This window comes from Strix uralensis, chromosome 13, assembly GCF_047716275.1.
Source record: "Strix uralensis isolate ZFMK-TIS-50842 chromosome 13, bStrUra1, whole genome shotgun sequence".
NCBI classification, from domain to species: Eukaryota; Metazoa; Chordata; class Aves; order Strigiformes; family Strigidae; genus Strix; species Strix uralensis.
The window spans coordinates 854,784-870,888 of record NC_133984.1 but is presented as its reverse complement, the minus strand read 5'-3'; the positions used below and the strand labels follow the sequence as shown (position 1 = coordinate 870,888).

Sequence of the window (16,105 nt, the reverse complement as noted above, 5' to 3'; positions counted from 1 at the left end):
TTCTTCCTTTGTCCCTGGTTAGCGCCGCTCCTCAGCCTTCCCAAAATACTGGTACTGTTCTGCTTTTCCCAGCCATGAGAATCAGCAGCTTTCTTGATGTGCTGCTGTAGCTTCGTTTCTCTCAAGAACATCCCCTCCCTGAGAGCTGCTGCTTACTAAGAGCCTCAAAACGGGCCTTATTTTAAAGCCACTTTGTCCCTCCTCCAGATCCAAAATGTCCAGGGGACGTGGATCTCCAGAGCGGCGACTGGGACATCAAGACGATCACCAGCTCACTGAAGTTTTACCTCAGGTAGCGCTGCAGGTCGCGACTGCCCGGGGGCATGACAGAGTGGGGCTGGTGCAGGCGAAAAGTGACCTGCCAGATGTGAACATCTGGCTGTGAGAAAGGGCAAACAAGTGGCGAAGGCTTTGGGAAGAGGAATGGATTTTTTTTTTTTTTAATTTTTTTGAGAAATACGCCTGTTGTAGAAACCCCACATCCCATGGGAAGGGCTGTTTAGATAACACTGGCTTGGGGGAGATGCCCCCAGGACCTGGGGGTGCTGGTCAATGAGCAGATTTGCCCGTCGGTCCTTCGAGATCAGTCGCCAGCAGGTCGCACAGCCCTGCCTGAGCTCAGTTTTCTTTCTGGTTATTGCAGGAACCTGTCTGAGCCCGTCATGACCTACAAGCTCCACAAAGAGTTGGTCCTGGCCGCCAGTAAGTCCCGCAGCTGCCCTGCTGACACCCCTCGCCCTGCCCTCCCCAGCCACTGGACACCCAAATCACCTGGCAGAGCTCTGCCAGCCCTACACGGGGTGTCCGGCCGCTCCCCCCGCGCCGCCCTCGCTTCTCAGTGCTTCAGTGTGCAAGGACGTGGTGGTATTTCTTCCCTCCTCCCCTCGGCTATTGCAGTGCTCTTCCCTCTGACATGGCTTCATGCTCCCAGAGGGTCTGGAGAGCCAGGGGCTGTCAGTTAGCCTGAAAGCAGCACAAGCCTCCCAGAAGAATCGTTTCTCGATAGTATTAATATATTTTAAAACCTGTGAGGGAATGGGATGTGCTGTGGCCACGCAGATAGATAAGTGCTCCCTTTAGGTGCTGACATTTGTCCTGGGATGTTGAATCCAACGTGTCTACCAGTACGTGAAAGACATTTTTCCGCTCAGCTCTTGGGACTGAGCCCCAGGCAGTGCTGACAGAGGTGACATGGGGGTAGTGACAGGGCCAGCCCGGCCAGTGCCCCGCTCCCCGCTTGTGCTGGCCATTTCCAATAAGCCATAATAATTCTGATTCAGCTGTATCTCAAAGGAGATGGAGACGGGAGGGATACAGGGAGCTGGTCCTCTCCCTCAGCGTGAGAGTGCTGGCACAGGGAAGCGCGTGGCTCACCCCAAAACCCTGCGGATTAAAGCGTCCTCCACGCCCCAGGGCCTCCACGGTGGTAGCACTTGCTTTTTCTTGGAAAGGAGAATTTTCCACCACCTACCAATTGTGCTCGAGCCTGAGATTTATTAGTTTCAGAACTGGTTAAACCCATGATGGCTGGGTGGGTGCAAAACCATAACCCCTTCCCTGCCCTCCCTCAGAAACTTGCACCGTTCAGCTTCCCAGCTACCGAGATCCCACACTGTTCTTTTCACACCCAGTATTTTATTGTTTCTTGATTATTTATGCTTCTAAGGGTGACCCCTTGGGGTCAGGGACTCAATTTTTTTTCCCTGCACGATGTTTTACTGCCTAGTTCAGAGTCACAGCTGTCTGGGCTGATAAGGTACCCAGCAGAGAGGCCGTGGGTGCCGTGAGTGTGCTGGGGTGCAGGGCAAGGGTGCGGAGGGGGTGCCCGGCCGTGCCCAACCTGCTTCCCTGGCTGCGCTCAGGGGCCAAGTGCGACCCCGAGCTCCCTTTCAAGCTTCATTTCTGCCTCTTTCCATGTCACTTTGTTTCCCACAACGAGTACCCTGTTGCTGTGTAAGCCGAGTTTGGCCAGCCAGCCCTATGTTGCAGAAGGAACAGCTCCCACAGATTTTCTTTGGCTTTATCTTTCTCTTACGTATTTACTTTGCAAGTGGTGGGCACAAACTTTTCTTTGTGTTAATTCTTTCCAGAATCTGAGAACCTGGATTACAGGCTGGGAGCCATTCACGCACTGGTCTATAAACTACCTGACAAGAACAGAGAGATGTTAGAGCTCCTCATACAACACCTCGTCAAGTAAGCAGACATTTTTTTCTGGAGCCAAAGTAAGGGGAATAATGGAATCGGCAGAACAAGCCTTTTTATTGTGGCAGGTTTGCCAAATTGTATCCACTGCAGTTGCCCTAGGAATTTGCGTTTGGACTGCACAAATGTATGATTACCCTTGCTACCCGCTGCATTAAGTGATGCTTCTCCTTCTAATTGCCACTTTCATCCCCTTTCTGACAATCACCAAGCAGGAAATAATTATAAAATGAAAATGAAATGTCAGACAGCTCTGACAGCAGAGCTATAAGTTGTCCCTCTCATTCCGGTTAACAAGGCCGTTCAGTCTGGGGTTGGGGAGCGGCTGTAGGACGAGTGCCCATGGGCTGGATGTGAAGCCTGTGTTGGTTTTACCTCCAGCTCTGTGGATTCAGTGTCTGAGCCCATGGAGCAGCACAGCGGCTTAAGCCTGGCCCTCTCTGCTCTCCCCAGGTGCGCTGGACGCGGGGTGGCACCGGGCAGCGCAGGTCCCGCGTGCTTCCCCAGTGAGCCGCTGGGAAGGCCTCTTCCTGGGGGATAACGGCACCAGCCCTGCGCTGGGGAAGGGGCGTTTGCCTCCCTCCTTGTCACGCCGCAGGTGAAGGCTCGGCCTGGGGGCTCTGCCTGACCCACCCCGGGGAGGAGCAGAGGTGCAGTGGAGAGATGGGCCGTGCCGAAGCTCCAGAGCCAGGGAGCAACCTGTGTGCGGGTCAGGAGAGACCAGGGCTTGCAAAAGCAACGGCTTCTGTGTGGCAGGGCTGGCTTTGGACCTTTGGAGGAGCCGTTTCCAGATCTGGACTGTTTGGACAGGATTGTCACGCCCTGACACTCGAAGGCGAGTGCTCGTCCTGCGGTGCCGTGGCCCCTCCTCAGGGGGAGGAGGGCTGGCGGGGGATCCTACCTGCCCCCCAGCTCCAGCCTTTCACCCGCGTGTGTTTGTGTAGTTTTTAAAAACCTTTCTGCCTAAGTGGCAGAGCTGAGTGGCGCACGGTCCGATGAAGCTAACGCTGTGCTTGTGGTCACCGTGTTTATTCCTTGAAGTGTTTACGCTTAAATTCTGTTCCCTCTCCCCTCCGTGCTGGCAGAAGCCTCTAACACCAGAGCTACAGGGCAAACCCAGAATTCATTACGTGTCAGCGTCAGCCCCTCTCGTGGTTCACTTCTGGAAGCAGGGAGTGCCCACCTCGGTGGTTCATACCTCAGCTGGTGCCACTCCGCGTTCCTCCGGAGCTTGAAGGCTGCTGGACAGAGCACGCTCTGTTCTGTGAAACAGCGGCTCTTTCAGAAGGAAGGTCCTGTGTAGAGATTTACTGAAAACCTCCAAAGTGTGCTCCCTGTGTTGTCCTCCTCTGTCAAGAGAGAGGAAAAATTAAAGCCAAAAGTCAGTTCTGGATAAATAGGATATTCTGGTTTAAATGATTCCTGTTGTGTATGTGTTGCGCAGATGACTTCTGATTGCAGTTAAAAGGGGAGCTGGGAGTGGGAAGGGATCAAATAAAAATACTGTCAGCACGTTGCTCTCCCAAACAGTTGTCCTAGCCAAACATGCATGGCATGGCTAGAGACAAGTCTTATCTCTGGTGGGGCTGGGAAACAAATTCTCCTGAAATAAATGAAGAAAATTGAGTGATCGATTCTTACTGTGTCCTTTTTTATTGCTCAGAGTAAGACCTGCTTGAAAAAACCCAACCCAAAGCCAACCCTGTCCCTTGTTTCCCTCCTCTCCGCAGCGTCTGCGAGCACAGCCGAGAGAACCTGATGTCACCCTCGAACATGGGGGTGATATTTGGGCCCACCCTCATGCGAGCGCAGGAGGACACCGTGGCGGCGATGATGAACATCAAGTTCCAAAACATCGTCGTGGAGATCCTCATCGAGCACTTTGGGAAGGTACGCTGGAGCCCGGCAGCTCCCGCAGCTCCCTCCTCTTCCTGCCAACCGTTGCTGTGGCAACGATGTGGAGCTCTGGCTCCTTCTCCTGGAGTCTCCTTAGGGGCAGGGATTTTTTTATGTCATATACTGTTCTGAAATGCTTCAGAGGGAGACAAAGCATAGCAGATATGTTCCTCCCTGTTGCCTTTAGCTAGTTCTGAAGGAAACCTGAGTCTAGGGGTTTTTGCTTTTCTTTTTAAATAAGAGGAATCTTTATTGAAACCAAACCCTGTTCTGTGCCAGGACATGGCAGGACTTGACGCTTTCCTTTGCTGAAGACAGGAGCTAGACCAGAGCGTAACTGGTTTCAGTGGGCACAGTCCAAGCTGAGACTATAGAACTATTAATACCGGGGAAAAAAGCCCAAAGTGGACAAATATTGAAAGGCTGAGGGGAGTAACTCAGCTGTGCCCAGAGGGCCAGGGCGGGGGCTGCTGCCTGGGGTGGGACTGTCATAAGAGGGTTCGGGCGGCAGCCGGGCAGGGCTCTGCGCGGGGCTGTGAGGCCTCAGCGGCCTTTGCCTCCCACGGGAGCTTGGCTGAGTATTTGTGTCCGAGAGCAGTGCCTAAACGCCAGCCTGGGTTAGGCTGCTGTGACGGGTCCTGGAGATCCACGTGTAGACAACAGCTTTGTGCCCTTTGGGCGCTTTGTCTCCTGACGGAAAGCAGAAGATTCCTCTGTCTGCTGTATCAGCGTGTTCTCCTCGTGATACCTGATACAGTGGCTTAGGGTTTTCGGGGTGGCCAGAGGGTGACAGGGCTGTATGTTAATATTTAAAAGCTCGATCAGCGTCTGCATTTGGGTCAGCACATCAAGGACCAGATTGCTTTACCGATAACAGCACTGGGTTTGAAGGAGCGAGTTTGGTCCTTCAGCTTTTCAAAATAATTTACATTACAGTGTCCAAACAATCCCTGATGCCCTGGAGGAGGGGAAGGTTTGAAGCCATCCTTCAAAGGATGCTGCGTGCTGGGGGAGAAAGGGGTAGCAGGCAGGGCAGCACACGTGCGGGGAAGAGGAGGCTGAAGCTGAAGGAGCAGGTTCCTGCAAAAGTGGATGTAGGGTCAGAGCAACCAAAGAGGGGCTGAGGGGTGGTGGGGGGGGGGGTCGGTTGTGGTGCCAAGGATTGAAACCAGAGAAGCGGGGTGAAAGAGCTCAGAGAGACCTTTGAGTACCTGCACAGGAAGCTCATGAAAATCACGTGTCAGTGTCTTTGTAGGTCTGTGTAGGAACTTTTAGTAAGTTCCCACAGTAAAACAGCGAATCATCCATGCGTTGGGATCCTCACACAACTTGCTGCAGAACTGAGCCTCTGTCCTCCCCTCTGGCACAACCCGTGGTGCAGGCTGAGCCAACACACCTCCAGGAGCTGGAATTAAATCTTTAATTAAGCCAGGCATCTCTTTGCTTGCTTTTAATTTCTTCAGTGATAAGGTTAAGTTAGTAACGTTTATTAGATTGAGCTTGTAAGTTCAGCGTCAGAGAGCTGAAAGTGTCTGCAGCTCACACAGGAGCAAACACTTTAAATGAGCCTGGAGGAAGAGAGGGAGGTGGTTTATATGGTGTGATATGAAGACTGTAAGGACAAAGTAACTATTCACGAAGTCTTTGTGGATAATTACTGTTTCCACAGCTTATATATCAGTGCCATGGTTAAATTAAATAAGTTGATTGCTCTGGAAACACCTTCTTTGCTGTACAAACCTTCTAAATATGAGGGTCTGTCAATATCTTTGTTCCTTCAAGTTGTTTAAGTTGGATGTTAATTTAGAAAGCAGAGGCTGCACCCACATCTTCAAAAGAGCAGTTTGCGGTGGGTTTCAGCACGGTTTTCAGATGTTGGAAAGCATCCCATGAAAACAGCATTCTGTGGTACCCGTATAAGCATCCATGGGGAGCTTAACACTGCTTTTTCTTCAAAAAACAGTATTGGGTTCTTCTTGATATATAGGAATGAGGTTGATGTTTCCAAAACATTTGCCCTGTTGCAGGTAATCCTTTGTTATTTTAATAAAACATGAGCTGCTGCTCTTCGGTGGCTGCAGCTCAAGTCCAGCCATCCCCTGCGCTGCCTGGCCGAGGGAGGTGTGGGGAGGCCGGTGCCCACCCTCGCTCTGGGACTCGTGCCTGGTCTTTGGGATCAAGAAGGTTAAAGCAGGGTTGTTTTTCTCTCTCATCCCCATCTTGATTTCCCAGAACTGCTCTTTGGCTGGGAGAAGACAGAATGTGCTTTTGGTTTGAATTACGAAAATGACGTACTTAATCAAATCAGAATGTTAAATTTCCTCATTTTAAAATCTTTCTGGGTGACACACTAAGATTGTTCTTCTATCACAAGACGAGCAGTGACTCTGCTCCTCGGTGGGTCCAGGACCAGCTCCCCTCCTCTGGGCTTGAGCCGTCCCGTGCGGCAGCGGGAGGGACCAGCTCCGCGTCCTCCCCGGTCGGGCCGTGCAGCCTTGCGTCGTGGCAGCTCGTGCTACCCTGCCCGTAGGAACTCCCTCTTTAGAGGGAGCAATTCAGTTAATATCCATGGGAAAAACACAAGAGCAGTTGGTTTTGTCCTTAATGTGGTGTTTCAGATCTTCAAGAGACTGCCCAGAAGTTTAATTCTTTTTCAGCTCTTTAAAAAAAACACTGCCATAAATAAGAACCTCTAAATTAAACCCAACCGGGTAGGTGCCATATGACCAGTGAGAAAAGGAGATAAAACTCCCCAGCAGCATTGTGTTCATGGCAGTATTTCATCCAAGATAATTTCGTAGTGCCACACGCTTCCTTGTAAGCCAAGAGGTGAAGGGGTTTTTTGGCGTTAAATCTAAAACAATGCGGTGATTAGTTCAGTGCTTTCTGTAGATTGTATTGCCTCGCTGGTGCGGAAATCTTGATGTTTCTCAGGAACTGTCAGCTTCAAAGCTCCCTTCGCCCTCTCCAGGATAATTTGCTTCTACGCGTTTTTGTGTTTGTGATTGTGCTGCGTTAATTAGCCCAGCGCTGCAGTGGCGTGCGAGGAGCTGGGCTGTAGGGAAGCCCACAGCAGGACGCGCCTGCAGAGCCGTAACCAAAGCACCGGCCCCACTCCAGCCCTGCCAGCGGGGCTTTCCCAGTGCTGCCGACCCCAGGGAGCGGCAGGGGTTGAGGGCTGGAGCCAGTGGGTCCGAGGACCCAGCCCGACTCTCATGCACCGCGGCAGGTCAGGGTGGTTTGGAGCAGCCCCGACTTCTCCAGCCCTCTGGGCTCAGTCCACGGTGACTTGGGCCATGGGCGGCTCCGGTGGAGAGCGGAGGGGCTGGGTCTTTGCCAGACTCCTTCCCCAGGAGCCAAGGGACCCGAGGCACGCTGTCCTTGGAGGGCTGCCCAGCCTGGGGGGTCTGATCCTGCCCAGGGAAGGGGCCGGAGGTGGCCACTGTCCACCTCCGTGCCGGGCAGGTGGACCTTCAGCTGGAGGGGAGGCGGCAGCCCCTCGTCTCGGGCTGGGGCATCAAAACACATCTGCCTTCACAGATCTACTCCGGGCCTCCAGAAGACACCACCCCCCCACCGGTGCCTCCTCCCCGGGTGGCTGCGCGACGGCACAAACCCATCACCATTTCCAAACGTCCTCTGAGGGAGAGACCCGTCTTCTTCGGCGCTTCCGTGGAAGAAAGTGGAGGTGAGTCCGGCTGTTCCCTGCTCCTTCTCCCCCCTCCCGTTTCTTTTCCCACTGTTTCAGGAGCAATGTGGATAACAAAGTCAGGACCGCGCTCCACAGGTCTGTTGTTCAGTGAGACAGGATAGCAAAAAACCACTCACAGATAGGTCGCATCACCTCACAGCTCAAGCTCCATGGGGATTTCTCTTTTTTGTTACTTGCAGCTGGTTCTCGCCTGTGAGAAGGCCAGTGGAAAGGTTTTGCAGCAGAGGCGAAAATGTGAAGTGATGGGAATAGAGCTGCGGAGTGGAGCTGGTGGGACGGGAGGGCGTGAGCCGGGCTGGGGTGGGCTGTGTGCTGCTGGCTTGTCCCCTGGAGCGCGTCAGTCCCGAGAGGCCCGAGGGCTGGCTCAGCCACCGGTGCTTCTGCACCCACCACGAGAACACTGGAGCACCTTTTCAGGACCCAGTGATAGTATTTTCTAGCCCAAGTACAACTCTGCTGTTAAATTCATTTGAGTGCAAGGAAATTCTAAGGCCCCTATTACCATATCGAAGGGCACATCAATTTAAAATCATGTTTCTCCCTGCACCCAATTTGCTCTAATTGTCATTGCAAGCTGTGCCCTAGATCACATCATCACCAAAGAGATGGGAAGTCTTTTTCTCTGTTAGTTTTCAGAGCTTTGATGATGTTTTAGGCTTAATAGCACAAGTGTACTTTTTGGCACCTGCAAAAGGTGCTTGATCTCAAAATTGCTCTTTAAAATCACAAGACTGCTTGTGTCCTTGGGGATGGCCTTGCATTTACGTGTCTCCCCGAACTGGAAGCAGCAGCAGGAGTGCTGGCGCCGAGGCTGCAGCGCGCAGCCGGGTTCACAGCAGCGCTGCTGCACCCTGTGCCTGGGTCTCCGGAGGGATGGGGCAGATGATTTTTGGAGCGTAAAAGCATGGTCCGCAATTTCTCATGAGCAAGAGTACTGGAAATTTAAAAGAAACCCATAAGTACCTTCTGTGCTGTTCAGCATTGTTTCAGTTTTCTTTATTCCTCAGCGTTTGCGTGCTCGTCCCTCAGCACGGAGGGAGCTGTGTGGCTCTGGGGGAGGGATCCATCACTGCGGGGCAGAGACTAACCCCGCGGCTGTCTGTCTGTCCCCTTGTCTGTCCCTTTGTCTGTCCCCTTGGCTCCACAGCAGAGCGGCACAGCCAGACCCCTAATGGCAGTGGCGTGGAGGCCCCCAGACCGCTGCACCGCAGCCGCCTGCCCGCGCCCCGGCCCGGGGGGGACGAGCCAGGGCGTCCCCCCACCGAGGGCCGGCCCGACGCCCGTGCCGAGGCAGAGGTGGGGAAGCTGGTGGCCAGGCTGCAGGACGGAGGAGTGAAACCAGCCAGCAAGGCTGCCAACGGGCTGGTGGCCAGCCCTGCCCTGAGGACCAACACACTGCAGGCCAGGAGACCGGCTCCCCGGCCAGGGATCTACGGCAGAGAGGGTGAGCAGGGGCCGGGGCGAGGGGGCCGGTGCTGTTCCCCCCGGGGAGGCCTGAGGCGCATCGTGCGCCTGGAGCGGGCGGTGAGGGGGCTTCTCACCTTGAGCCATCCCGAGGTAGCTCAGCGCGAGGAGTTGGGAGGCCGGAGCAGCCCGGGGTGTGGGCACAGACCAGCAGCCCGGGGCTTTGATCAGCCTCGGCCTCCCGAGTCGTCCCGTTTGATTTCAGACAGTGGGTACTTCGGGTCTGTGGCTCATGGGGGGGTCTCGGCACAGCCCACAGAGCCCAGTGTGGAGCCCGGCCCATGCCCCAGGTGTCAGGTGAAGCCGCTGTCCCCGGGGTAGCTGAGCCATTGCTCAACCTGGCGCAGTGGGCTCTTAAAATTCAGCCTTGAGTAGCGATACGTAAAGAGCATTAAACCCGAAGCAATTTGTCTAAGCAGCTGTGAGCGCTCTGGATTGCCAGTGCTCACTGCAGCAGAGACAAGGAAAATGGCAAAAGTCACTTTTGCATTTTAATTTCTGATCATTTTATCTGTCGGGCCGCTTACCGAGGCTTTCCTGGGAACATTTATTTCAGCAGTTCATCCGTTGGTGTTAGATACACATAGTGATTATTATTTGTATTCTCATAAGTGTTGCACGGACATTTATCCTATGTAGAAATAACCAGTTTGGGGCCAGACCTGAGCTGGCGTTGCCCATTTCAGCGGAGGAAGGCAGGTCTGTGTGCCCATAGACGTTCTCCCCTGCAGCGCCGGGCGCGGGCGGCAGGACCGTGCGCGGGGCTGGAACCGCGGCCATTGGGTGCTGAGGTTTATAAAACACTCAGGACAACGGTCACGATAAAAGCCATGATGCTTTCTGCACATTGCCAGCTTTTCCCGTGCGCTTTGCAGTGGTTTTCAGATGCTGTCGTGCCCTGACAGCTTCACAGTCCTGTATTTAGAAAATAAAACATGGGCTGCGTCCCTGACAAATGACTCCCGTGTGCAGTGGAGAGAACGGCCCGGCTGGGTAGCACAAACATCAGATTCCTCTGACTGACACTACTGGCTTTAATTTAAATTTGTGGCATAAACGGTAGGTGGGAATCTGCTTTTGGAAGAGTGAGATAGCTTTTAAAGTCGGCTTATACACCAACAGCCCTTAGTGCTTCCGAGTTTGCTGGTTTTGTGTTATCACACAGGACGTGCTGGCAGCGTGTCCTGGAGGCACAGCAGAATGAAACTGGCTGTGTCCATCCTCGGACACTGGTGTGTGGACAACACTGACGTTATGTTACATCTGTGCTGATGCTGATCAGTGCTAGAACGCTGTACTGAGCTTTAATGTGCACAGTCTGGGGCTAATTTTGAAAAACGGGAGAAATCAAGAAGTGGTGTAGGCTGAAGGATTGGAAAACAGGCCTTTTGCTGAGAAATTCAAGTTATGCTGCTTACCAAGGAGAAAATTCAGGATCAGAATTTACACACACAGGTATGGAGGAGAGTTGGTTAAGGACTGGTGTTTGAGCTGACACACCAGGGGATAATGAGGTTCAGTAACTAAGGGGTTGACAAAGCCTTGCTTAAGTTGTTGCAGCAATTAGTTCTTACCAAATAGAAAAACATCTTTGACTTATTTCTAATCAGAAACAGGACTCTGTAGCAGTGGAAATAAGTTGGAAGGGGAGGAACCCAGCCCTTGGGATGGTTTCGAGCAGTATAAATGGCCAGACGAGAGGATCACGAGGGCTGCTGGAGGTCTGGGCACCGGCGGGAAGGTGGGGGCTCACCAGGGCTCGAGTAAAGGCTTCGGGGGTTCAGTGAACCGCTGGGTCTGGGGGAGGAGGAGCAGCCGAGGCAGGAACTCCGAGCAGGGGCAGGGGACAGGTAGTGCCACCATCCAAGATAAAAGCTCAGTGAAGCAGCGGCCCCGGGCGGCAGCGATTGCACCAGTCTGTGCTATTCCCCTCGCCCTGCAGAAGTTTTGTTTAGGAAACTGGTCGTTCCCAGGCAATATCATCCTTGCAGTCAGCAACTGTGTCAGTTTGTCAGCCCAGGGTCCAGCTTCGGCCCCTTTCTAGGGCCAGGAGAGCTGCGCCGGGGCAGGCAGAATGGGAACGGCCTTTTCCCGGGATTCTTTCCCTAAGTTCTGGCTACTGGCCACTCTCAAAGAGAGGACGTTGGGGCAGACAGAGAGAACTAAGCCCACCAGCCTGTTTAATGCCTCTCGACAAACATCTCCACCAGAGCTTCGTACTCAGCGTTGGTAATCCTCAACCTTGCAGGCGAGTACAACGGTGTCCCTAAGCCGCGATCCCACAGCGACAAGCCCGTGATAACGCGTCCCCCCGTGCGACCTCCGGACCCCCCGTGCAGGGCTCCCGTCCCCCCGAGGCTGGAGCCGAGGCCGGACCTGACGGCAGGATCGGCGGAGGAGACGCCTTCGTCCGTGTAAGGCGGCGACCCCGGGTGGGCGCGTGGTACCCGGGGTGGGCAGCTCGGCCCGAGTGGTGGGAGCAGGAGCTGGTGTCGCTACAGGACATTTTGGAAGAGGAGGAGAAATGCCACCTTGGTTCCCAGCGCGGGGTGGGACGTCATGTCGAGCTGTGCCGAGGGCACGGCCTGGGAGGGGAGCGTGGCCATGGCAAAGGCGAGCGGTGCGCAGGAAGAACAAAGCTCTGAACCTTCTCAGGTAGAGCCCTGGGGCTGAGCTTTGTCCCATCACCACCTCTGCCGTTCCTGGGAGCTGAGAGCACCCCTGGCCTGGCTCTGAGCGAGCCTCTTCCCGGGGAAGGACAGGGGCCAGCTTGGATCTCTCTTAAGGGAACAGGATGGTTCAGCTTCATTTTCAGATCTTTCAGATTTTAAAGAGACAGAAACCCTGCTGGCTTCAGTGGGAATTAAAACAGAAAAGAGGGGTGACTGAATACACAGGGATCTCAGCCCAGCAGCCAGGACTGGTTTGGCGGGGGGGCCATAACCTGGATGCTGCTATGCATCCAGTGAAGACGCGCGTTCTCTTCACCTGCCATCCCAGCAGAGCCCGGGGGCTCACAGGGGCCACCCCAGGGCCTCCCCCTGCCCGTAGTGACACGAGGTATGAAAATGAGGAGCCTTTGCTCTCCCAAATCGCTGCTTAGAACTTTGCTTTCTGCGAGGAGAGCTGGAAGCTAAACACGAAGCACGTAAAAACTGAAGGAGAGGCCGTAAAAAGTGAGGGGTGGGGGTTTATAAGCCGGCATATGGGGTGATGAGAGCTGAGGGCTGCCAGGGCTGCCTGGGCAGAGGGGAGGGAGCTGGCGGCACGAGGAGCGCGGCTGCGGCCTCGGCAGCAAACGTGTCATTCGAATGCAATGGTCTCCAGTCTCTGCTAGTGCTACTGCTCTTTCCCCGGGCTCAGATGGGATCTAATTAGCAAGTCACCTCATCAGATGGATAGCTGGAGCAACCTCTTGTCTCTTTGCAGGGTGGCCTCCAGGACAAAGTTCTTTGAGACAGCTTCCCGAAGAACAAGCAAGTAAGCCCGGCAGCGGGGAGTTGGCGTGTGAGGAAGAGCAGCCCTGCTGCCCGTGCTCCCGCAGAGGCCAAGCCAGGCCCCTCGGGAAGCCCCCCCCACGTTTCTGGCCTCTTGTACTCGTGGGCAGAAGATGGGTCTCAGCTGAAATGCTGGAACCAAAGAGCACAAAGTGTAAAGTGTGAATCCAGAAACAGACTTGATGAGTTAAACGTAAATCTGCAAAGTACTAAATATATCTATGGATTCCTTTTATCCCGCGTGGATCTAAGTCAGCGTAGTGCACGTTGGACCTCTCAGCCTTTGCGAGGAGCAGAAATAAGTCATGGCAGAGACGAGGAGGGCTGCTTAGATCACAGCAGCCAGGCAGAGGTGTGAGACCAGAGAGCGGATGGTCCTACACACACTGTAGGTGCAGGCGTAGTCCACACCAGAGGTACCGTGTGATGCAGGGACAGCTTGTGCCCTGGGGCCAGGGGGTCGGCAGGGCTTTGGACTGCAAGCGTTGTGCTTCGTGGCAGTAGATCTCAGTTTTAATATTGTCTGCTCAAATAAGCTTCAGCTTCCTGCTTTTAAAGATCACCAACCTCTGCCAGAAGCGCGGCAGGTTGCGTGTAAGTCTGATAAATGTTGTCTGCTAGTCCTGACAGCAAGGTCATTTGTTATACTGAAAAATATATCCCTGACCTGACCGTTACCCAGCCCTCTGTTTAGCTTTGTGGATCCGAGCTTGAGCTTGCTAACGGTATTAATTTTTTCTCTGTTTTCTTCTGCTTCCTCATACACAGTTCTTCATCACCACAAGGCAGGATCCCAGGTGATGAGAGCTGAGGCTAAAGGTACGTGTTTATGACAGTAAACCAAATAATAAGCCAAAAGCACACATGTAACATAAACTCAGCATTTCTGGGGTGGTGGGAGGCCAGGGCAGGCGACGGGAATCGCAAAGGAAGGATGAGGAGAAACGTCCTTCCTGTAGGAGACCCCGATAGAAGGAATGGCAGCGACTCGAGGTGGGACCTGCTCTTCACTAGGGGTGTGGGGTGGCAGTGTGGAGTAAATCAGCCAGAGCTGCCCCTCCTGAGCCTCCTCGGGGCAGCCGCCAGCGTGGTGCCGAGGTCTGGGCTTGTTCTGGTGCTGGTTTTGTCGGCGCTAAGGAGTTCACGCTGCTGCATAGAGCATGCTTGGTTTCTTCTTCCAGACTCTGGAACTGCCTCAGCCCAGCTGGACCCAGGACATTCTCTGTGCTTGTGAAATGGATGTGCCACAGCCAGGACTTTCCCAGTGCCAGCGCCCCTGGAGAGCAGCTATCCTACCGGACGATGATTTCAGAGCGTGCTGGCAGAAGTGGCTCAAGAAATTAGAAGTGAGGGAGACAACAACGGAGGGAAGACCCTCCCCACGCGTTTGTGTCGAAGTGTCCCGGCCCTCCTGCCGCCCCTCTCTGCGCTGGCTGTGGAGGAGGAAGCTGGCCGGGGGGCCCTTGTCGCTGCGGGAGGGACAGCGGCGGCCGGGGGGGCCGTTTCCCTGCTCGCTTTTGGGGGAAACACGCCTTGGCAGGGGTGACCTGGGACAGCCGTGGGGTCACAACGCCGGGGCTGCCTCCCCGCTTGGGTGCGAGGGTGGAGTGACCGGGGCTGGGGCCGGCCCCCCCGCCAGGAGAAGCTCCTTCCTGTCCGTGAGGGTTTCCTGGCTGGGTGAGCGCTATCTCAGCGTGTCGGGAGCCGCCTGTGTTACTGGAAATGCTGCCCGTGTGGGGCAGGGACTGGGGGAGCGTCGTGGGTGTCTCTTCATCACCCCCCCAGCGTCAGTGTGTCCCCATCCTGGGGAACGGGGCTGGGCCGGGGGCTTTTCCTGGGGGAGCCCCCGCCTGCACTTCCCAGGCAGCGCCCTCGGGCCAGGAGAAGGAGGCTGCAGGTGCTGCTCCTCCTCCTCCTCCTCCTCTTCCTTCTCCTCCTCCTGCATGAGCCACTCTCCCACCAGATCCGCTTCCCACAGGCCCACCAGGAACTTCCCATGCTGGGGTTATTCTGATGGGCCAGCACAGAGGTGGTGGGGACCAAAACTTGCTGAATATGGGTCAGAGCACCCAGTTTCTGGTTTGCTTGTTGCATTCCTTTCCAATCCAAGAGATGCCCCGGTCTCCTTCCTCAGCGGCGGCCGTTCCGGTGCTGCCCTTTGGTCTGGGAGGTCTCTCTGAGCCAGGACCCCCCTGTACCCCTGTTACCTGTAGAGGCTTAGTCGTGGTTCCAGCCGACACGTTTACCTGTAAATAGGCAAAGAGCAGCTTCCCTGCTTCCTCCCACAGGTTTCCCTCTTTGGAGTGATTTTCCCTGGGTGCTGGGAGCATTCCCAAACCAGTGACCAAACACCCCAGTAGCTGCTGCCAGGGTGCTCCAGGCTTGAGCATGCTGTGTCCCTCCCAGCGCGGGTTTGCTGGCAGGATGCGGCCGCAGCCCTTCCCGTGCTGTGTCCCAACACCTGCCCCGTGTGCGCCTCCAGCGCCGCTCTGCTTGATTGCTGAGTGTAATTAGTGTTCGTGGGGCACACGCATATTGTGTCACTGCCTCTGCTGCTGCGGGCTTCAGCACTGCCCCCGCCGCTCACTCCTGCACTCCTGCTTTGAACAGCGGCACGTAAAAGTGGCTTTAAAAAAAAAAAAAAAAAGATTTCAACCCCCAGACTGTATTACACACGACAGGATCTCAGGGCTTGTCAGAGCTGCGGGGAGCCTGTCCTGCTGCACCCTCCCGCAGCACCGAAACGGAGCGCGTCGTCTTTTTCTGGTCAGGTGTCTAAAGGAGCTGGTGAGGGGGGAGCTGGGTCTGGGGGCAGCAGCCGTGCCCTGACCAGCGCAGGGGCTGTGGTGTCTGGGACCCCTCTCCAAAGCCCGAGCCCTTCAGCGGCTTCATCACGGCTCTGGTGGCTGTCCCAGAGGTGGCACCCGGGCGTTCCCCTGCAGAAAGCCAACCTTTCCCAAAACACCCCCCCGGGGCTGCGCTTCGAGCACCCCTCGAGGCTGTCGGTGTGGGAAGCGCCCGGGGCGGGACCGAGTGGGGGTCTGTGGGCAGAAAAATTTTAATTCTGACATTGTGAACAATGGAAAGAAGCAGCTTATTAGAAACATACTTCACTGTGTCCTTTTAAAGTGATTTGTCACATGTGTCTGTGCTGGTTTTTCCTCCTCCGTGAGCGCAGCTGGGTGCTGGGGACCGGTGGTGAGGGGTGCTGGGGGGGGGGGGGGGGTGTTGCGGGGCACAATCCTGCTGCGGTGCCACGGGAGCGCAGCCGGGAGCGCGGGGTTCACCCAGCCCAGCACGGCTCGGAGCCGTTTTGTCATGTAAAAGCGTA

The 16,105-nt window shown here is 55.0% G+C and overlaps 1 protein-coding gene across 4 annotated transcripts in view; it reads left to right on the top strand.

Annotated features, from left to right (window-relative positions):
* The window catches only part of OPHN1 (oligophrenin 1), a 59,132-nt gene extending 43,253 nt beyond the window's left edge, over nucleotides 1–15,879 (top strand). For 2 of the 4 annotated variants that reach the window (XM_074882571.1, XM_074882574.1), the window contains exons 15-25: nucleotides 208–292; nucleotides 644–702; nucleotides 2,091–2,196; nucleotides 3,936–4,095; nucleotides 7,642–7,789; nucleotides 8,961–9,257; nucleotides 10,888–10,998; nucleotides 11,526–11,691; nucleotides 12,707–12,757; nucleotides 13,543–13,593; nucleotides 13,956–15,879. In XM_074882571.1, the coding sequence (XP_074738672.1) occupies nucleotides 208–292; nucleotides 644–702; nucleotides 2,091–2,196; nucleotides 3,936–4,095; nucleotides 7,642–7,789; nucleotides 8,961–9,257; nucleotides 10,888–10,998; nucleotides 11,526–11,691; nucleotides 12,707–12,757; nucleotides 13,543–13,585 (1,226 nt within the window). In that variant the 3' untranslated portion in view covers nucleotides 13,586–13,593; nucleotides 13,956–15,879. The remainder of the gene's footprint in view (nucleotides 1–207; nucleotides 293–643; nucleotides 703–2,090; nucleotides 2,197–3,935; nucleotides 4,096–7,641; nucleotides 7,790–8,960; nucleotides 9,258–10,887; nucleotides 10,999–11,525; nucleotides 11,692–12,706; nucleotides 12,758–13,542; nucleotides 13,594–13,955) is intronic. The other 2 variants (XM_074882572.1, XM_074882573.1) reach the window with 2 other exon arrangements.
* Nucleotides 15,880–16,105: the final 226 nt, after the last annotated feature.